At 57.6% G+C, this 14,817-nt stretch overlaps 2 protein-coding genes and 1 pseudogene across 2 annotated transcripts in view; 2 read left to right on the forward strand and 1 right to left on the reverse strand.

Annotated features, from left to right (window-relative positions):
* Positions 1-14,817, reverse strand: part of ITGB2 (integrin subunit beta 2) — a 29,735-nt gene that overhangs the window by 10,516 nt on the left and 4,402 nt on the right. The window contains exons 2-5 of the mRNA XM_047798035.1: positions 3,875-3,935; positions 3,525-3,613; positions 1,373-1,553; positions 18-188 (exon numbers count right to left, since the gene is read on the reverse strand). Of these exons, the coding sequence (XP_047653991.1) occupies positions 18-188; positions 1,373-1,553; positions 3,525-3,613; positions 3,875-3,932 (499 nt within the window). The 5' untranslated portion in view covers positions 3,933-3,935. The remainder of the gene's footprint in view (positions 1-17; positions 189-1,372; positions 1,554-3,524; positions 3,614-3,874; positions 3,936-14,817) is intronic.
* LOC125137347 (eukaryotic translation initiation factor 4 gamma 2-like) lies at positions 5,661-12,665 on the forward strand. The gene is made up of 2 exons (XM_047798048.1): positions 5,661-5,773; positions 11,008-12,665. The coding sequence occupies exons 1-2, from the start codon at positions 5,704-5,706 to the stop codon at positions 11,700-11,702; spliced, it is 765 nt and encodes a 254-aa protein (XP_047654004.1). The 5' UTR covers positions 5,661-5,703; the 3' UTR covers positions 11,703-12,665.
* On the forward strand, positions 11,702-14,453 carry LOC125111520 (eukaryotic translation initiation factor 4 gamma 2-like; annotated as a pseudogene).

Raw genomic sequence — 14,817 nt, forward strand, 5'->3', positions numbered from 1 at the left:
GGAGCGGGCGGCCTCACCGATGCGGCCAGACTCGGTGATCTCGTTGAGAGCCCTGAGCAGGTCGCCCCCCAGCTTCTTCACGTTGATGAGGTCGTCGAGCATGGAGTAGGACAGGTCCATCAGGTAGTACAGGTCGATGGGGTAGCCCTTGGCGCGCCGGAAGGTCACGTTGAACGCGGCCGCCTGACCTGCGGGGTCCCCAGAGAGTGAGGGCCCGGGCGTCTCGGGCATGGACGCCCCTGCAGGCTTTGGAACCCGGTGACGGCCCACCCCTGAGGCCTGCGGACGACGCAGGGCACCCACGCGGACGGCGCGTGCAGACGAAGAGCACTTTCTTTGTAGGAGACCGCGTGGCCCGTCTGGATGCTGAGAAGGCACCTCGTTTACCCGGCATCGAGGAAGTTCAGATCTGCTAGATCTCCCCGGATCTCCCCGGCAAGGCCTTCCGTGCCACCAGCCATCGAGCAAATCCTCCCGTCCCAGAAAGGAGTCCCATGCCGTGCTGGGGACACCCTGTCCTCAGCCACAGCCCCTCAGCTCTGCTCTTTGTTGCCCCCCCCCCTTTTTTTTTTTCCGGTTGTGCCCGCAGCAAGCAGAAAGTCCCGGGCCAGGGATCCAACCCACGCCACAGTGGCCGCCCGAGCCACTGCAGTGGCGACACTGGATGGTTAACCAACTGGGCGCAGGAGAAGACCTCCGCGTGGTCTTAGTCCCAACCTGTACATGTGACTGCTTGTCAATGTCTCAAAACCAACAGCCTGTGTCCCCAGCTCCCAGGGCGCTGCCTGGCACACAGCAGGTACTCCACAGAGACGAGCGGAGGGAGTGAGGAAGTGTCCAAATCGAGTCCCCTGTGCCCGGCCCACTTTCAGCATCAGCTCCCCACTGGGCGGCCCTTCTTGGGACTGTGTCAGCATGTGGCCGCCCTAGCCCTGCCCATGCCCACCCCTTACCCCCTGCTGCTCCATCAGGCTGCCTTCCTGAAGGGTGTGTCTCAGCACTAACAGGGATCTGGGTCCTGCAGCTGGGTTTGTGGTCAGGTCAGTGTGGACACTCCTGATTTAAGTGGCTTCTCCTATGCCTTGGCTACAGGGCTTCTCAGAGCCTTTACACTGTCAAGAGTACCTGGCCTTCTGAGAGTGAGATAGACGAGTGTTTCCCAGATGGTTGTTCTCCCTGGTAAACAGGACATAGAACTCAGGGCTGAAAGACAGGGGGTCCTGGGGGCCCCCTCCCGGGGCCAGAGACGAGAGCCCAGACTTTGGTTCCCAGCAGTTCCAGGGTTCCGCACAGCCCGCCTTGCTGTCTGACCTGGACACCCAGATACACGCACCATCGGGGCCTTGCTGGCCCCAGCCAAGGCCAAGCCTACCTGGTCTCAGGTAGAGTGTCACTTTCTGTGGGGACAGCTGCTTCTGGCCCCCTGCCTGGTCCTCCTGGGTCTCGGCCAGGCTCCTGGGGTCCATGATGTCATCCGCGGCACAGCCCTTTGCCAGCAGCTGCTCCCGCGTGTCACAGCGGACGGAGTCGGGCTCCCCTTGCCCAGAGAAGTTCTAGGGGGAAGCAGGAGTCAGGGGCAGGGCAGAGGAACACGGGGGCCACACTGCCCTTCCTCACCTGAGCTGGACTCAGGCAGAAGTCCCTGTGGGGGCGGGGACCTGGCTCCGAGCTTACAGGCAGATGTCCCCCACTGCCTCCAGCAGCAGCATGTCCTCCGGAACCAAGGTCTCCAGCCCCAGGCTGACCCGCGGGGACCCTGCAGGCCCAGCGAGCATCTGGCCCGCTTCTCAGCAGCTCCTTCATCGCAGGAGCGGATCTCTCCCAAGGGAACTCCTGTGTCCCTCTCGGCGCAGGTGGCAGCCCCAGGGGACCTTGAACACAGGTCAGGGCCCTGGGCCGATCGGTTCAGAAGGGGGCAGGCCTGAGGGGAGGGTGAGGGTCCTGGGTCCGGGACGCTTATCTCCTGACCACTCCCCCCTACTCCCCCCCGCCCCGGAAAGGTCTCTGGATTTGGACAATTAGGGGGAGCAGGGGCGGAGCCAGCAGAGGGGGCGGGGCCATCGGGGCGGGGCCATCGGGGCGGGGCCGGCGGGATGCAGGGGGCGGGGCCTCCTGAGCCGTCTCTCTACTGTCTTCGCGTTTGGAACCGATGAATGCTTGAAGCCCCGGACAAATAAAAACTCCACAGGAGTGGAGACGGAAGAAAGCTTTAAAATGGAATCCCCGTGGGAACAAGTGGACCTAAGTGTATTTGAAATGAGTATGATAAGATCATGAAAGGGAAGCGAAAGACCCGCCCTGCGGAGGGACTTTTCAAGCCCGGACAGTGACCGCACCCCTTAAAAGCAAAGGACACGGACCACACCCGACTTCCTCTCTGCGGTGATGTGGGAACTCTGCAACCGCTTTCTGGGAACCGTAGGATTAAGAAAATGGGGAAATGTATTGCGGATGTAGGGAGCCAGGCTTCTCATGAAACAGAACCAGGAACCTTCAGAAAAATGTCTCATCCCCGCCTCTGGTGGGGCCAGGGAAGTGCAGACCCGCCTGGCGCATCGGGTGATCCCAGAGAGTAAGAGAGCTCAAGAAATAATTCTGGGGGGCCAACAGGACACAGAGCCAGCCTGGGGACTCTGAAGGCCAAACAGGAACCATCTGAGCATCAAAATGATAAAATGAAAGGGATAAATTTCCAGTCTTTGATAAATTTGATGAATCTGTAAGTGAATGTGTGGTTAAGAAAAGTCCCCGTGGGGAGTTCCCTGGTGGCCTAGAGGTTAAGGACCTGGCATTGTCACTGCTGTGACTCTGGTTACAGCTGTGGCCTGGGTTTGATTCCTAGCTTGGGAGCTTCTGCACACTGTGGGCACAGCCGGGGGGTGGGGGGGGTGGGGGGGGGGAGGAAATCCCTGGAAAGGTTAAGGGACAAAGGGGTTTGTCCTCGGGGGGCTCTCCAATGACTGAGAAACATTCAGTGTGGGCGCATCTGTGCTTCCAGTAGATCTGCGGCATCGGAATCTCAGGGATCCCCATGCGGAGAGCGAGGTCAGGATCTGGGGGTCCCCAGAGAGGGTTCCTGCCCAGGAGGGGGCCTTTGCCTTTCCTCCCAGAGGGCCTCACAGGTAAAACTTGAAATAACTCAGGACAGCAGACAGCCAGGTGTCCAACAGCGAGCTCTGCACTCCCGCCTGCGGAGAGCACGCCGCGGGGCAGCCGCCCTCCTCCCGCCGGCCTCCCTCTCCGTGCTCCACTCTCATGTCTGCCTCTGCCAGGCTGCCTGGGGACCGGCTCTCTCTACTGTCTGTCTGTCCCTCTGGCAACACCGTGCCCCTGGGCCGCTCCTGCCCCACTGGAGAGTGGAGTGGGGATGTGGCCGGGACCGGCAGTTTCAAGGCAGAGAAGGGAGTCCCGCCTAGGAGGTGAGAAGGGGAAGGGCCAGCCACCCATAAAGACGGGTCACCCGTAAGGACGGGCCACCTGTAAGGGCTGTCTGCATGGCTGGCGCTGTTCGACACGGCTCTTACCAGCTTCTGGCACCAGGCACAGCCGGGTCCTGACTCGATGCAGTCCCGGCAGGTGCTGACCTTGTACTTGGCGCACTCCTGGGAGAGGGCTGGTGGGGACAGAAAGGCTGGTGAGTGTGACAGCCCCCCCCCCACCGCCCGCAGAGACAGCAGGCCCTGGGGGTGAGAATGGATGACCAAGCCCGCAGGCGGGGTGGCGAAGAGGAGGGTGAGCGGGGGACCAGGACAGAGACGCCCGGCTCCCAGGGAGTGGCCCTGGGGGCCCACATCAGTCCTATGTGGAGGGGCCGGGCCGGCGCTGCCCAAGCCAGGGGGCCTTCCATCCAGGAGGATTTGAGGGTGCCACTCACCGGGCCGGAGGGTGAGCAGGCCCACCAGGAGGAGCAGCGGGGAGCACCGGCACAGCATGTCCTGTGGAGGCAAGGGGCGCAGTGACAGGGCCTCCGACCCCAGATTCAGGGCCTGGAGATGCAGATCGGGGAGGGTGCTCGGTGCTGGGGTGGGGCCAACCGGGGTCAGTGTCCCCAGCTGCCCTGCCATAGGGCTGCGCTGCCCGCAGGGGAGGAGGCCTGAGCCAGGCTGTGGGGGCTCCACGCCGCTGAGTTCCCCAGGCCGCCACCTATGTGTCTCCTGCCAATGAGACACATGCACTCGTGCCCACTACACGCTGCACACGTCACACGTGCCCGTGTCCACCACCCGGGCGACCGCACACACACCCTCGAGGTGCTGCACGCTCTGGGTCAGGCCACGCTCTGTCCTCATGGCAGAGGCGGAACCAGGACCGGAAAGAGGAGCGAGCTCTGAGCACCTCCGGCGCCAGGACGTGCTAGCTCCTCGCTGGGCTCCCCGCGGGCCGGGCGGGGAGGGGTATCTTATGGGGCCTTCCTGGGACAGACCCGGCCCTGCCGTGTCCTCTGCCTATGCACGAGAGATCATAGGAGAGCTGCAGTCTCCCAGGCCTCCCCTGAGTCGCAAAACCCTGGCTCCAGAATTAGTGAGATGAAAAGGGTGTGAACACACAGAGACCAAATCGCAGAGTTGCCACGAGAACTCTTACCGTTTAAGCAGGAGTTCCCACTGTGGCTCAGTGGGACCAAACCCGACTAGGATCCTTGAGGATTCGAGTTTGGTCCCTGGCCTCGCTCCGTGGGTTAAGGATCTGGCGGTGCTGTGAGCGGCGGTGTAGGTCGCAGACGCAGCTTAGATCCCACGTTGCTGTGGCTGTGACATAGGCGGGCAGCTGCAGCTCCCATTGGACCCTTAACCTGGGAACCTCCATATGCCATGGGTGTGGCCCCCAAAGCCAAAAAAGCCAAAACCCAAAACAAAATTTAAATAACAGATCAGCCACATGGCAGAGGCACAGCATCTTGCAGTCCTCCCTGAAGGGCCCAGATCATGGTATCTGAGGCATGTTTCCTGACGTCTTTTGCGTGTTGCAAAAGCTCCACCAAGTGGAAGAAATAAACGACACGACGACAGAGAGCACGTGGCCCCCAGACCCCCCCGGAGCCTGAGGCTGTCAGACCCCCGTGGGGGACATTGCCCTGTTACCTCACCGTCAACCAGAGAACCGTGTGCAAGCTGAGCACAAAAGCTGGGACGCCCCTCCCGCACTTGCTCTTTACAAACGCTTTGCTGCAGCGCCCTGTTAGGGTGCAGCAGGCTAAGGATCTGGCCTTTCACTGCAGTTCGGGTTACTGCGGCGGCGCAGGTTTGATCCCTGGGCGGGGAACTTCCATATCTCTTGGGTGTGACCCAAGCCATGCTTTGCCGAACCTCTTAGGGACGTTCAGGGCATTCTGAGCACAAGCCCTCCTTCTCCTTGCTTGGCTCTGCAATAATCCTTTCTCTGCTCCAAACTCCGACATTTCGACATTTCTGTTTGTCTGGCCTCACTGCGCCCCGGTGCACGACCTTGGGCGTGACAATAAACCCACCTGGCCCGAGGCCACCAGCTCTAGGCCGTCATTATTTTGTTTTTCTCATTCTGCACCTGCTGTCATAAACATCCGGTGCCTGGGGCAAGACGTGCGTGGGGCATGTGGCATCTGGCCATCAGCGACTGGTCCTGATGCTCCCAGGGGCAGGCTTGCGGGGGCGGGGCCGAAGCCTGGCATTCTGGCTCTGCTGCCCGCTGTGCAGGCCTCAGCAAGACGGCTCTGCCCTTGCCGAGATGTTACCTGCCCTCCGCCAGAAGGGCCTGAGGGACCCAGGCTGCGCCCGGAGCAGCAGACCTCCTCCAGGTCAGCCCCAGGAGGGGTGGCAGGGCTTCCTGGGCACGTGGGCCCTGGTCTGAGAACCTGTAGGGCTGTGGCCTTTGATCTGACACCAAGGGCTGAGAAGCCAGCAAACAGGAGGTGGCAGGCAGGAAAGGGTGTGTTTTATCAGAACTCAAAATCAACAGGCTCACCCCGAGGACCTTTGACGGCAGCTCCTCTCCCCAGGGCACTGCCTTAGGGTGCTGGGCAGCACGGGGCCTCAGGGGCCCAAAGCTCCAACCCAGGGCCTGTCTGTGTGGAGGGACTTGTGGTCCCTGCTGTGGCCTCTGCTGTGGCCTGTGGGCCCCGGGTGCCCCTGGAGGCGGGCCCCGCCTGGCCTCTGCACTCCCAGCATCCATGCCAGGGCTCTGGGTGGGGGAGGGCCCCAGGAAACCCCTGGGGGTCCCAGTGCTCAAAGGCCCCCTGCCCCACCTTCCTGTCTCTTTGGAGGCGACCCCTCTGCCTGGTCCCCAACAAGGTTGTAATCAGGAGCTAGAGGCATATCAAGGCAGACCCTCGGATCCTTCCTGTTTGGGTCAAAAGCGGAACCTCAGCCCTGCCCCGGCTTCCCGACCGCAGAGTGGGAGCAGCGAGGGGGTTTCGGTTCATTCCGGGCCCACGGTGTGTGAAAACCCCGTGTGCCCAGAGGGGGCATGGGCTCAGGCCTGTTTTCCACGTGGGTCCCCAAAGCTCTGAGGCTGGCCCCCCGCGGGCCAGTCAGTCTCGGAGGGTGCCCCCACTGCTGAGGTGGGGCTGCTCCACACAGTGGGTGGTGTGTGTGGCGCAGTGGGGTGCCGGTCCTGTGGGCTCCAGAGGAGGCCCTGCAAGCCCAGCTGGACGCTCTCTCCTGTGGCCACAGACCGGACCCCAAACAGTTCCGATGACCAGCTTCTAAGTCAGGTCCTGGCACAGGGAGAGTGAGGCCCGGGGCAGCAGCGTGTGGCCCTGGCAGCGGTTGCAGCCGGAGCACCTCCCACACCTGGGGGTGTGTGCCTTGGTTACGGCAGAGGAGCCACAGGCCGCAGGTCCTGCCCGTGACCGCAGGAAGCCAGGTGGGCGGGGTCGCCTGGGTGCTGCTCCCACTGGCTTCTCACTTGAGCACCAGGCCAATGGCTCCATCCCAGGCTGGTGCCCACTGCCCCTCGGGAGCAGGACACCTGTACACAAGGTGGCTGCGGGAGCTCAGAGGTGGGCAGGTGAAGCGGGCAGCCCGCCCTCCTCTTGGCCACCGGCAGGCGGGGCCCCAGTGGGCAGGGGTCACAGGGGACCTGCCCAGCAGCCAGGTCTGGCCCTCAGAGGCCCAGGGCCTTACCTGAAACCAGCCTATCGAAGCCTCACAGACCAAGACTCCCTCTGGGTGTTCTCCTAGGGCCCAATTTGGCCAGGGCAGCTGGTTCCAGAGCAGGGGGCAGCGTGTGGGCTCCAGCTGGGCCAGCTGAGCCCAGGCCCGTGGCGCCCTCCCTGTGGCCCTGCAGCTCCCAGGCTGTAACCTCCCCAACCCAAAGGGCCAGCCCCTCACCACGACTCAAGGTGAAAAACCCCAAGTGGAGAACTTTGAGTCAGAGCCGCCCTTGAGCCTGCCCCTGCCCGGCAGGGTGTTGCTGGTGCAACCTAGAGCAGCTACAGACGGCAGGAAGTGGCACATCCCCCAGTCCCCAGCAGCCTCGGCTTCCCCGAGCCCCGGGTGCGCTGGGAAGATCACCCCTCTTCAGGGATAAAGACCTCGAAGTCAGGGCCGAGACGCAGAAGGAGCATCAGAGAAAAATAGGACCTGTTCCTTCCACGTCTCACACGCTCCGCAGAGCCCATGGTACTTATTTGGTAAAGGCCAGAAGAAAAAGAGGAAACATCAAAAAAGAAAGACAAGTTTAGCAAGAGGCCAGGGAGGCCTGGCGGGTGTCGGATCAGGCTTCCTGCCAAAGACAAGGGCTTGGCCGAGGTGCAGACCCTCCCACGAGGCCCCGCGGGACCCGGCCTCACTGACCATTGGGCCCTCGCATCAGGGCCTGGCCTGGACCGTCTGGGGTCAGACCCAGAGCCCACCTGGCTTGCCAGAGGCACAGCCAGCAAGTGGCAACGGACAGAGGCTCTCTGGGAAAAGGTTAAAAGACGGAAGTCAGGGAGCTGAGGACGCCAGGCTGCTTCGTGTAGAGAAAAGGCCATTACAACGGACCCCTCAAAGAGGCTCCCCTTCTAAAATCCAGACAGCGCCCAGGCTGTTTGGTTCCACTTCACATCCCTGAGTTGGGCGGAAGCCGATTCCACTGTGGGTGGGAACAGGCCACCCCCAGATCACGGGGTTTCCCGATGGCGAGGGTGCCACAGAGTCTCCGAACCGACACACCCTCGGCCCTGCGAAAACCCATCTCCATGTCCACGGCTGCTCCGTGCCCTCCCTGAGGGCTGAGGGCCGCAACGCTGCAGGCCACGGCTTCTGACAAATGGAATAAAATGAGACGCGCCCCCCCCCCAAGCACCTGTTAATCAGAGCCTTGAAATCGCTCTGCTCAATACCCCTTAAGTTCAAGGGGAAAGGAAGTTACCTTTCTAGTCATGTCAGAGGGGAGACACCGCCAGCCTTCTCACCGCGAGGGAAGCCTCCCTCCAGATGGAGATGGGAGCCCGCTCCCCTGAGCGCCTTTGTGCTGCCCAGAGGCAAAGGCATCGAACGTGCCAGGCGGAAAATTCAGATGAGCGAGAGGGAACCACGAAGCTAAATAAATACACAGCTGACGAGAGAAGTCGATGAACCAGAAAACAAACAAAAGAGCTAAAGTTGCCAAGTACATGGAAACCCCTTTCTCGGAGTTCCTGCTGTGGCTTGGCCGTCATGAACCCAGCGAGTACTCATGAGGAAGTGGGTTCAATCCCGGGCCTTGCTCGGTGGGTTAAGGATCTGGCGTTGCTGTGGCTGTGGCACAGGCTGGCAGCTGCAGCTCTGATTCATCCTCTGGCCAGGAACTTCCATATGCCATGGGTGCAGACCTGAAACGGAAAAAAAAAAGCCCTTTCTTTGGAAAAAGCCCAATAAAATTGATCGTCTGGACAAGACCGTGCCTGGCAACGGGTGGGCAGCTTTGGAAAGGAAGAGGCAAGTTGGCCTGAAAAATGCATCGGGAATCTTCTGGGACAGAGTCCATGTGACTCTTGGGTCAGTGGCTGGTGAGAGAATCGAGCAGCAAGACGCCTGCCTCAGGAGGTGCCCGGCAGAGAGGGTTCCTGGGAAGCCAGGTGCCACGGCAGCGCCCCCTTCTTCCATGGGCTGTGTAAACTCAGCTTTAGGACATAAAATGATCAAAGGAATAGAAGAATGTGTATCTCAGAGTAAGGAATCCTGAGTATAAAAACTAGAGAAATTATCAAGAAGAGGCTCTAAGATGAAAACTCAAATTCAAAGAGACACGTGCACCCCTATGTTCACTGCAACACTCTTCACGACAGCAAAGACGTGGAAAGAACCTAAATGTCCACCGACGAGGACTGGATAAAGAAGACGTGGTCCATATACACGTTGGAATATTACGCAGCCATAAAAAGAATGAAATCCTGCCATTTGCAGCAGCATGGGCGGACCTAGAGATTCTCATACTAAGTGGAGTCAGGCAGAGAAAGACAAATGCCATATGATAGCACTCATACGTGGAGTAGTGGAGTCAGGCAGAGAAAGACAAATGCCATATGATAGCACTCATACGTGGAGTCCAAAACATGACGCAAATGAACTCACAAAATAGAAACAGACTCACAAACATAGAAAACAAACTATGGTCACCAAATGGGACAGGAGGGGGGACAAACTAGGAGTTTGGGGTAATAGACACGCACTCTGAGACATAAAGTAGATAAACTGTACGGCACGGGGAACTATATTCAACATCTTGCAATAAGTTATAACAGAGGAGTTCCCATCATGGCTCAGTGGTTAATGAGTCCGACTAGGAACCATGAGGTTTTGGGTTCGATCCCTGGCCTCGCTCAGTGGGTTAAGGATCTGGTGTTGCCGTGAGCTGTGGCATGGATCCCACGTTGCTGTGGCTGTGGTGTAGGCCAGCAGCTACAGCTCTGATTCGACCCCTAGCCTGGGAACCTCTATATGCCTTAGGTGTGTCCCTACGAAGACAAAAAAAAAAAAAAAAGAAAGAAAGAAAGAAAAGAAAAAACCCTAGATTCGTGGTCTGGCTATCACACTGGACAGTTTTTTATTTTACTTTTGGCCGCACCCAAGGCATATGCAAGTTCCTGGGCCAGGGAGCAAATGTGAGCCTCAGCTGCAGCAATGCCAGATCCTTCACCCGCTGTGCCTGGCTGGGGAGGAAACCCACACCTCAGCAGTGACCTGAGCTGCTGCAGAGGCAGCACCGGATCCTTTAACCCACTGGCCACAGCAGGAACTCCCCGGACATGGTTTTTAACACCTGTGATGCTCATCCAGTGGAAACTCACACAGCAATGAAAAATGTGTGAACAGCTGCTCAGGGTGGCTCAATTTTTACAATAAAAAGTCCTTTGTGGGAAAACAGGAAATGTAAAAAAACCAAAAGAGGTTAGGTTTCTTCTGGGTGGTAGTGTTATAAGCATTTTCAATTTTCTTCATTATTTCTGTTTGTATTTTCCAAATCTCCTACAGTAAACACGTACAATGGTGTTTGTTTCTTTTTTTAAAATTCATACGTTTAAGCTAACTCGGCATGGTGCTCTTTTGTTCCCAGGAAGGGAAAAAATGGGGTGGAGGTTCCTGCCGCCAGGTTGTGGCCGGGGTCTTCCGCCTGCCTAGTGCCAGGCGCTGTGCACCCGGTGCCTCGCGTCTTCCCACGAGCCCCCTGCGCCTCGTTCAGAGCACGGGCCGCAGGGAGAACCCGAGACTTCAGTTAAGCCCTTCGTGGGGTCTGTCGCTCGACCCTGAGGCCGTAACAACTGCATCTTCCACCTTAGGTGCCTCCGTATCCTAGAGTTGGCCCTTCTGTTACCGATTTTGGTGTTTGTTGCAAGGGAGGCAGAGTGTGGCTTTTTCAAAGACTAGTTCTCAGCCGTTCGGCGCTTCCTGTATTTCTGTGTAGGCTCTTCCTTGCGTCTTCAAACACCGAGAATGTCCAGGTTTTTCGTTTCTCCCGTCCTCTTCCCTCCCCACCCTCCACTAATAGGATTCTTTTGAGGATTCTTCGTTGTCAAGCCGCCCAAGTGGAGAGTGCAATGGCAGAAGGGGGTGCTTCTCGTTTCAGGGCTTCTTCGGGCGGAGCAGGAAGTAGGGTGCACCTCAGCACCAGCGAGTTCCCGGGGAAAACCTCGGCAGCGGATCCCTGCACCAAGCACTGGACGAGGTGACACCTCCGCCGCGAACAACGCCGCAGATGAGAAAGACCGGCACGACGCAACGCCCAGGAGAGTAAGAGGCGTGCTAACTACGCCTACTCCTGAAAAGTTTGACAAGCTGAGCCTCGAGCTCCTCCATGTGCGTGTAGAGGCTCAACTCATCCTGAAAGGGCTCGTACTGCTGACGGTGGGCAAAGCCCTGGAAGAGCCGGAGCAGAGCTCACTGGATGCTCGGCCAGGTCTGCGATCGGCAGAAGAGGCGCCAGACTCTGACAGCCCAGCGGCAGAGGGTCAACCAGGACAGAAGCAAAGCACAACATTCAGACGCCGCCTAATTTCCAAATTACGGGGTGAATTGGAAAACCGAAGCAGAAACGTGGATATGTGTGATACGCGGGAGAACCCCTCCTCCCCGAGGCGGGGGAGCCGAGAGCCACGGCTGAGATCAGACTGTTGGGGAGCATCAGGTTCCCCGGAGAACTTGGAAAGCTTGATCTTATGCGTGAATCTGTCCTTCCTAGGTGCATCAGAGCGCCTTTGGAGAAAAAGAAGAGCGTCCAACTCCAAGATACGGGAGAGGATTTGGAGCGCCTCTGCCCGGTGATGAGGACAGGGGGACCTCGGTTAGACCAGGAGCGAGCCCAGCCCTTAATGGACCCGTGCTTTGCCAGAATGCGTTCCCTGATGTTAAGTGAGGAATTGCCAGCAAGGATTCATTTCCTGCTGCAGGAAACCGTCGAGCTGCGAGAACAGCCCCGGGTTCCTCGCAAGGCTTTTCTTGACAACGGACCAAAGACCGATCAGCCGAATCCGTCCAGATGCAGTAAAAGATCCGGGGGTGTGTATTCCTGCTCCTATAGCTCAAGGGATGAGAAATGACTTCTTTCCGGAGGGACCGTTCATGCCACCCAGGATGAAAATGGAGAGGGACCCACTTGGAGGCCTGGCTGATATGTTCGGACAAGTGCCAGGTAGTGGAATTGGTACTGGTCCAGGAGTTATCCAGGATAGATTTTCACCCTCGATGGGGCGTCATCATTCAAATCCACCTTTCAATGGCCGTGGGGGACACATCATGCCTCCCACACAATCGCAGTTTGGGGGGATGGGAGGCAAGTGGACGAAGAGCCAGATTCGCCTGAGGCCTGCTCAGTCTTTCCTAGTGAACACAAATCAAGTGCCAAGGCTTCAGCCCCACACACCTCTGACTCCTCCTAGTGCACGACCCCCGCGCCCTCAAACACCACCTCTGGGACAGACACCTCAGCTTGGTCCCAAAACTCACCCACCACTAATCCAGGAAAAGCCTGCCCAAACCAGTAAAAAGCCACCACCATCAAAGGAAGAACTGCTGAGACTGACTGCAACTGAGTCTCTGGATGGTGGATATGCAAACGAAGCTGTCAGTGGTATAAGAGAGATGAGAGCCTCAGACGCTTTCTCCCTGAGATGTTAAGCGAAGCATCATCCTGTCCTTAGGCAGAAGTGAGGAAGATAAAGCAAAAGCCAGTTCTTTGACCAGTTGACTCAGACAGGAAGGGAGAGCCACAAGCGACAACTTCATGCAGGCTTTCCTGGATGTGTCGGACCCGGACCCCACCCTGGGGGGTTGGCATCCCTCGGGTCAGCGTTCGCAGCTCGTGCTGTCATTTCAGAGCTGGGGAGCATTTTAGAACAAGCGCAGCCACTGGAAAGGGGCACCCGCTTTCCTCTCTTCTTACTTTGTCTCCAGCAATTAGCTGCCTTCCGAGACCGGGAATGGTTCACAGAGCTTCTCCAGCAAAGCAAGGTCACTGTGCAGAAAACGCTTCCAGAGATTGGTCAGAATAAGGACCGCACGTTGGAGATCTTGGAAGGAAAGGGACCAGGCCTCTCGTGCCTCAAATTGGAGAAGGAGCCATCCAAGCCGATCAAGTTGGATCCATCCCCTCAAACCAAATAAATGGGTCACAGAGAACATCTCTCCCAAGCTTCATGCAGACGAAGGGTTTGTGAGCATTTTAGTGACCAGCTGCTTACAGTGCATTTCTGGTGAAGTAAAACCCACCCGGCAACGGAACAGATTCTTCCTCCGCTCCTTCCAGAGAACGATCAGCGCAGGAAACACAACTGCTTCTTTCCTTCAGGCCCGTGATGCAGAAGTCCCTCATGGTCAGGCTGACCTCTCTGCTACCGGTGCCCTGCTGCAACAGCAGCTTCCCCAAAGGCACGCTGCTCCGCTGTTTTGTTCCCTTCCATGACATGGAGGTTACGGAGGAAGACGCTCTCTTGGCTTGGAAAGAAGTTATAACCCAAGAGTTTCCTGGGAAAGGCAAGGCTTTGTTCCAGGCGCATCTGTTGGCTAACCTGGCCAGAAATTGCGGAAGAAGAAGAAGAACCTGAGGAAGGAGCTGACTAAAAGACCCAGCCAAAGCCTTACGTTGCGCAACACGTACTGTTGTCGTGATGTAACCGCCTCTGACCTATAAGCACTGGGATGGTTTCACAACATTTAAAGCGGAGGCACAACGGGATTTCCCTCTGCACAAGGTTGTTGGCAGCGTCACGTCTTAATCACAGTCCACCATCGACTATTGGAGCAGCACCTTTGGCGTTTCCATCGTGTGTTAGCAGCACGCAACGCTTACATCCTACGTTCCCAAGCAGAGGCAGTCTATGGCAAGGACCGCCTTTGCTGCCAGTGGGCCCAGGCTGTTTTAAGGTAGACGACTGAAGAGCAGCACCGAATACTGTCGACATGTGCTTTGCTCAGGAATACTTGAGTTGTCGCAATATTCGATTATCCATTTGGCTGTTGCAGAAAAACTCTTAACTGTCATTGATGGTCGTTGCCGGAATCGTGGATTGCCTGTGTTTCTGCCTCTAGCACTGGGCTTTATGTGCCGATTTGAACATCCTCGAGCCTGGGCGAGCGCACAAGCCTTTTTAAAAGAGACGTGGTTTACTTGCACAAAACCGATCCGTTTTGAAAGATCGCAAATGCCCTTGATATGGTTCTGGTGGGTGTGAAACAGATGGTGAGGATTGGAATTGGTCCCTCTTCTTATAGTGTTGAAATGAAGTCTACTTAATTTATCGTCATGTTCATGCCCTGATTTTATCTACTCGTATCTATCAATAAACGTTGTGATACTTGAACAAAAAATTCACGCGTTTAAGAAAATCGGAACTCCAGGGTGGTTGCTGAACTGCTTTGAAATTTCTCTACGTTCCCAAAGTGTCAGTTTTGCTGTCCCTCCTGCCGACCCCCTCCAAGGACAGTCACCCGCTGCTGGGAATCTGCTCACAAGTCGCTCGCCCCTCCGGTCATTCCTGAGCAGGTGCTTGCCTGTCTCGTCCGTGGGCACTGCTCTCCCAGATGCTAGGGTTAGGGCTTCTGCCAAGAACGAGTGGTACCCCTGCACCCCCACACCTCCCCCGGATTTCCATCACACTTGAAAGCCCCACCACTGCAGATGCCAACATGCAGCCACATCCACACGATTTTAAACAGGCAGCTGGAGGAGTTCCCATTGTGGCGCAGTGCAAATGAATCTGACTAGTACCCGTGAGGATGTGGGTTTGATCCCTGGCCTAAGTGGGTCAGAGATCCAGCGTTGCCGTGAGCTGTGGTGTAGGCTGATAGCTGTAGCTCCAGTTGGACTCCTAGCCTGGGAACTTCCAAATGCCACAGGTGTGGCCCTAAAAAGCAAAAAATGAAAATGAATCTGGGAGTTCCT

The sequence above is a fragment of the Phacochoerus africanus genome, chromosome 1 (genome assembly GCF_016906955.1).
Source record: "Phacochoerus africanus isolate WHEZ1 chromosome 1, ROS_Pafr_v1, whole genome shotgun sequence".
NCBI lineage: Eukaryota > Metazoa > Chordata > Mammalia > Artiodactyla > Suidae > Phacochoerus > Phacochoerus africanus.

Excerpts from the sequence above, each read along its gene's own strand:
- LOC125137347 (XM_047798048.1), top strand. The coding sequence starts at position 5,704 with ATGTTACCTGCCCTCCGCCAGAAGGGCCTGAGGGACCCAGGCTGCGCC. Across the intron at positions 5,774-11,007 it reads GAGCAGCAGACCTCCTCCAG|GGCTTCTTCGGGCGGAGCAG; the intron begins GTCAGCCCCAGG and ends TTCTCGTTTCAG.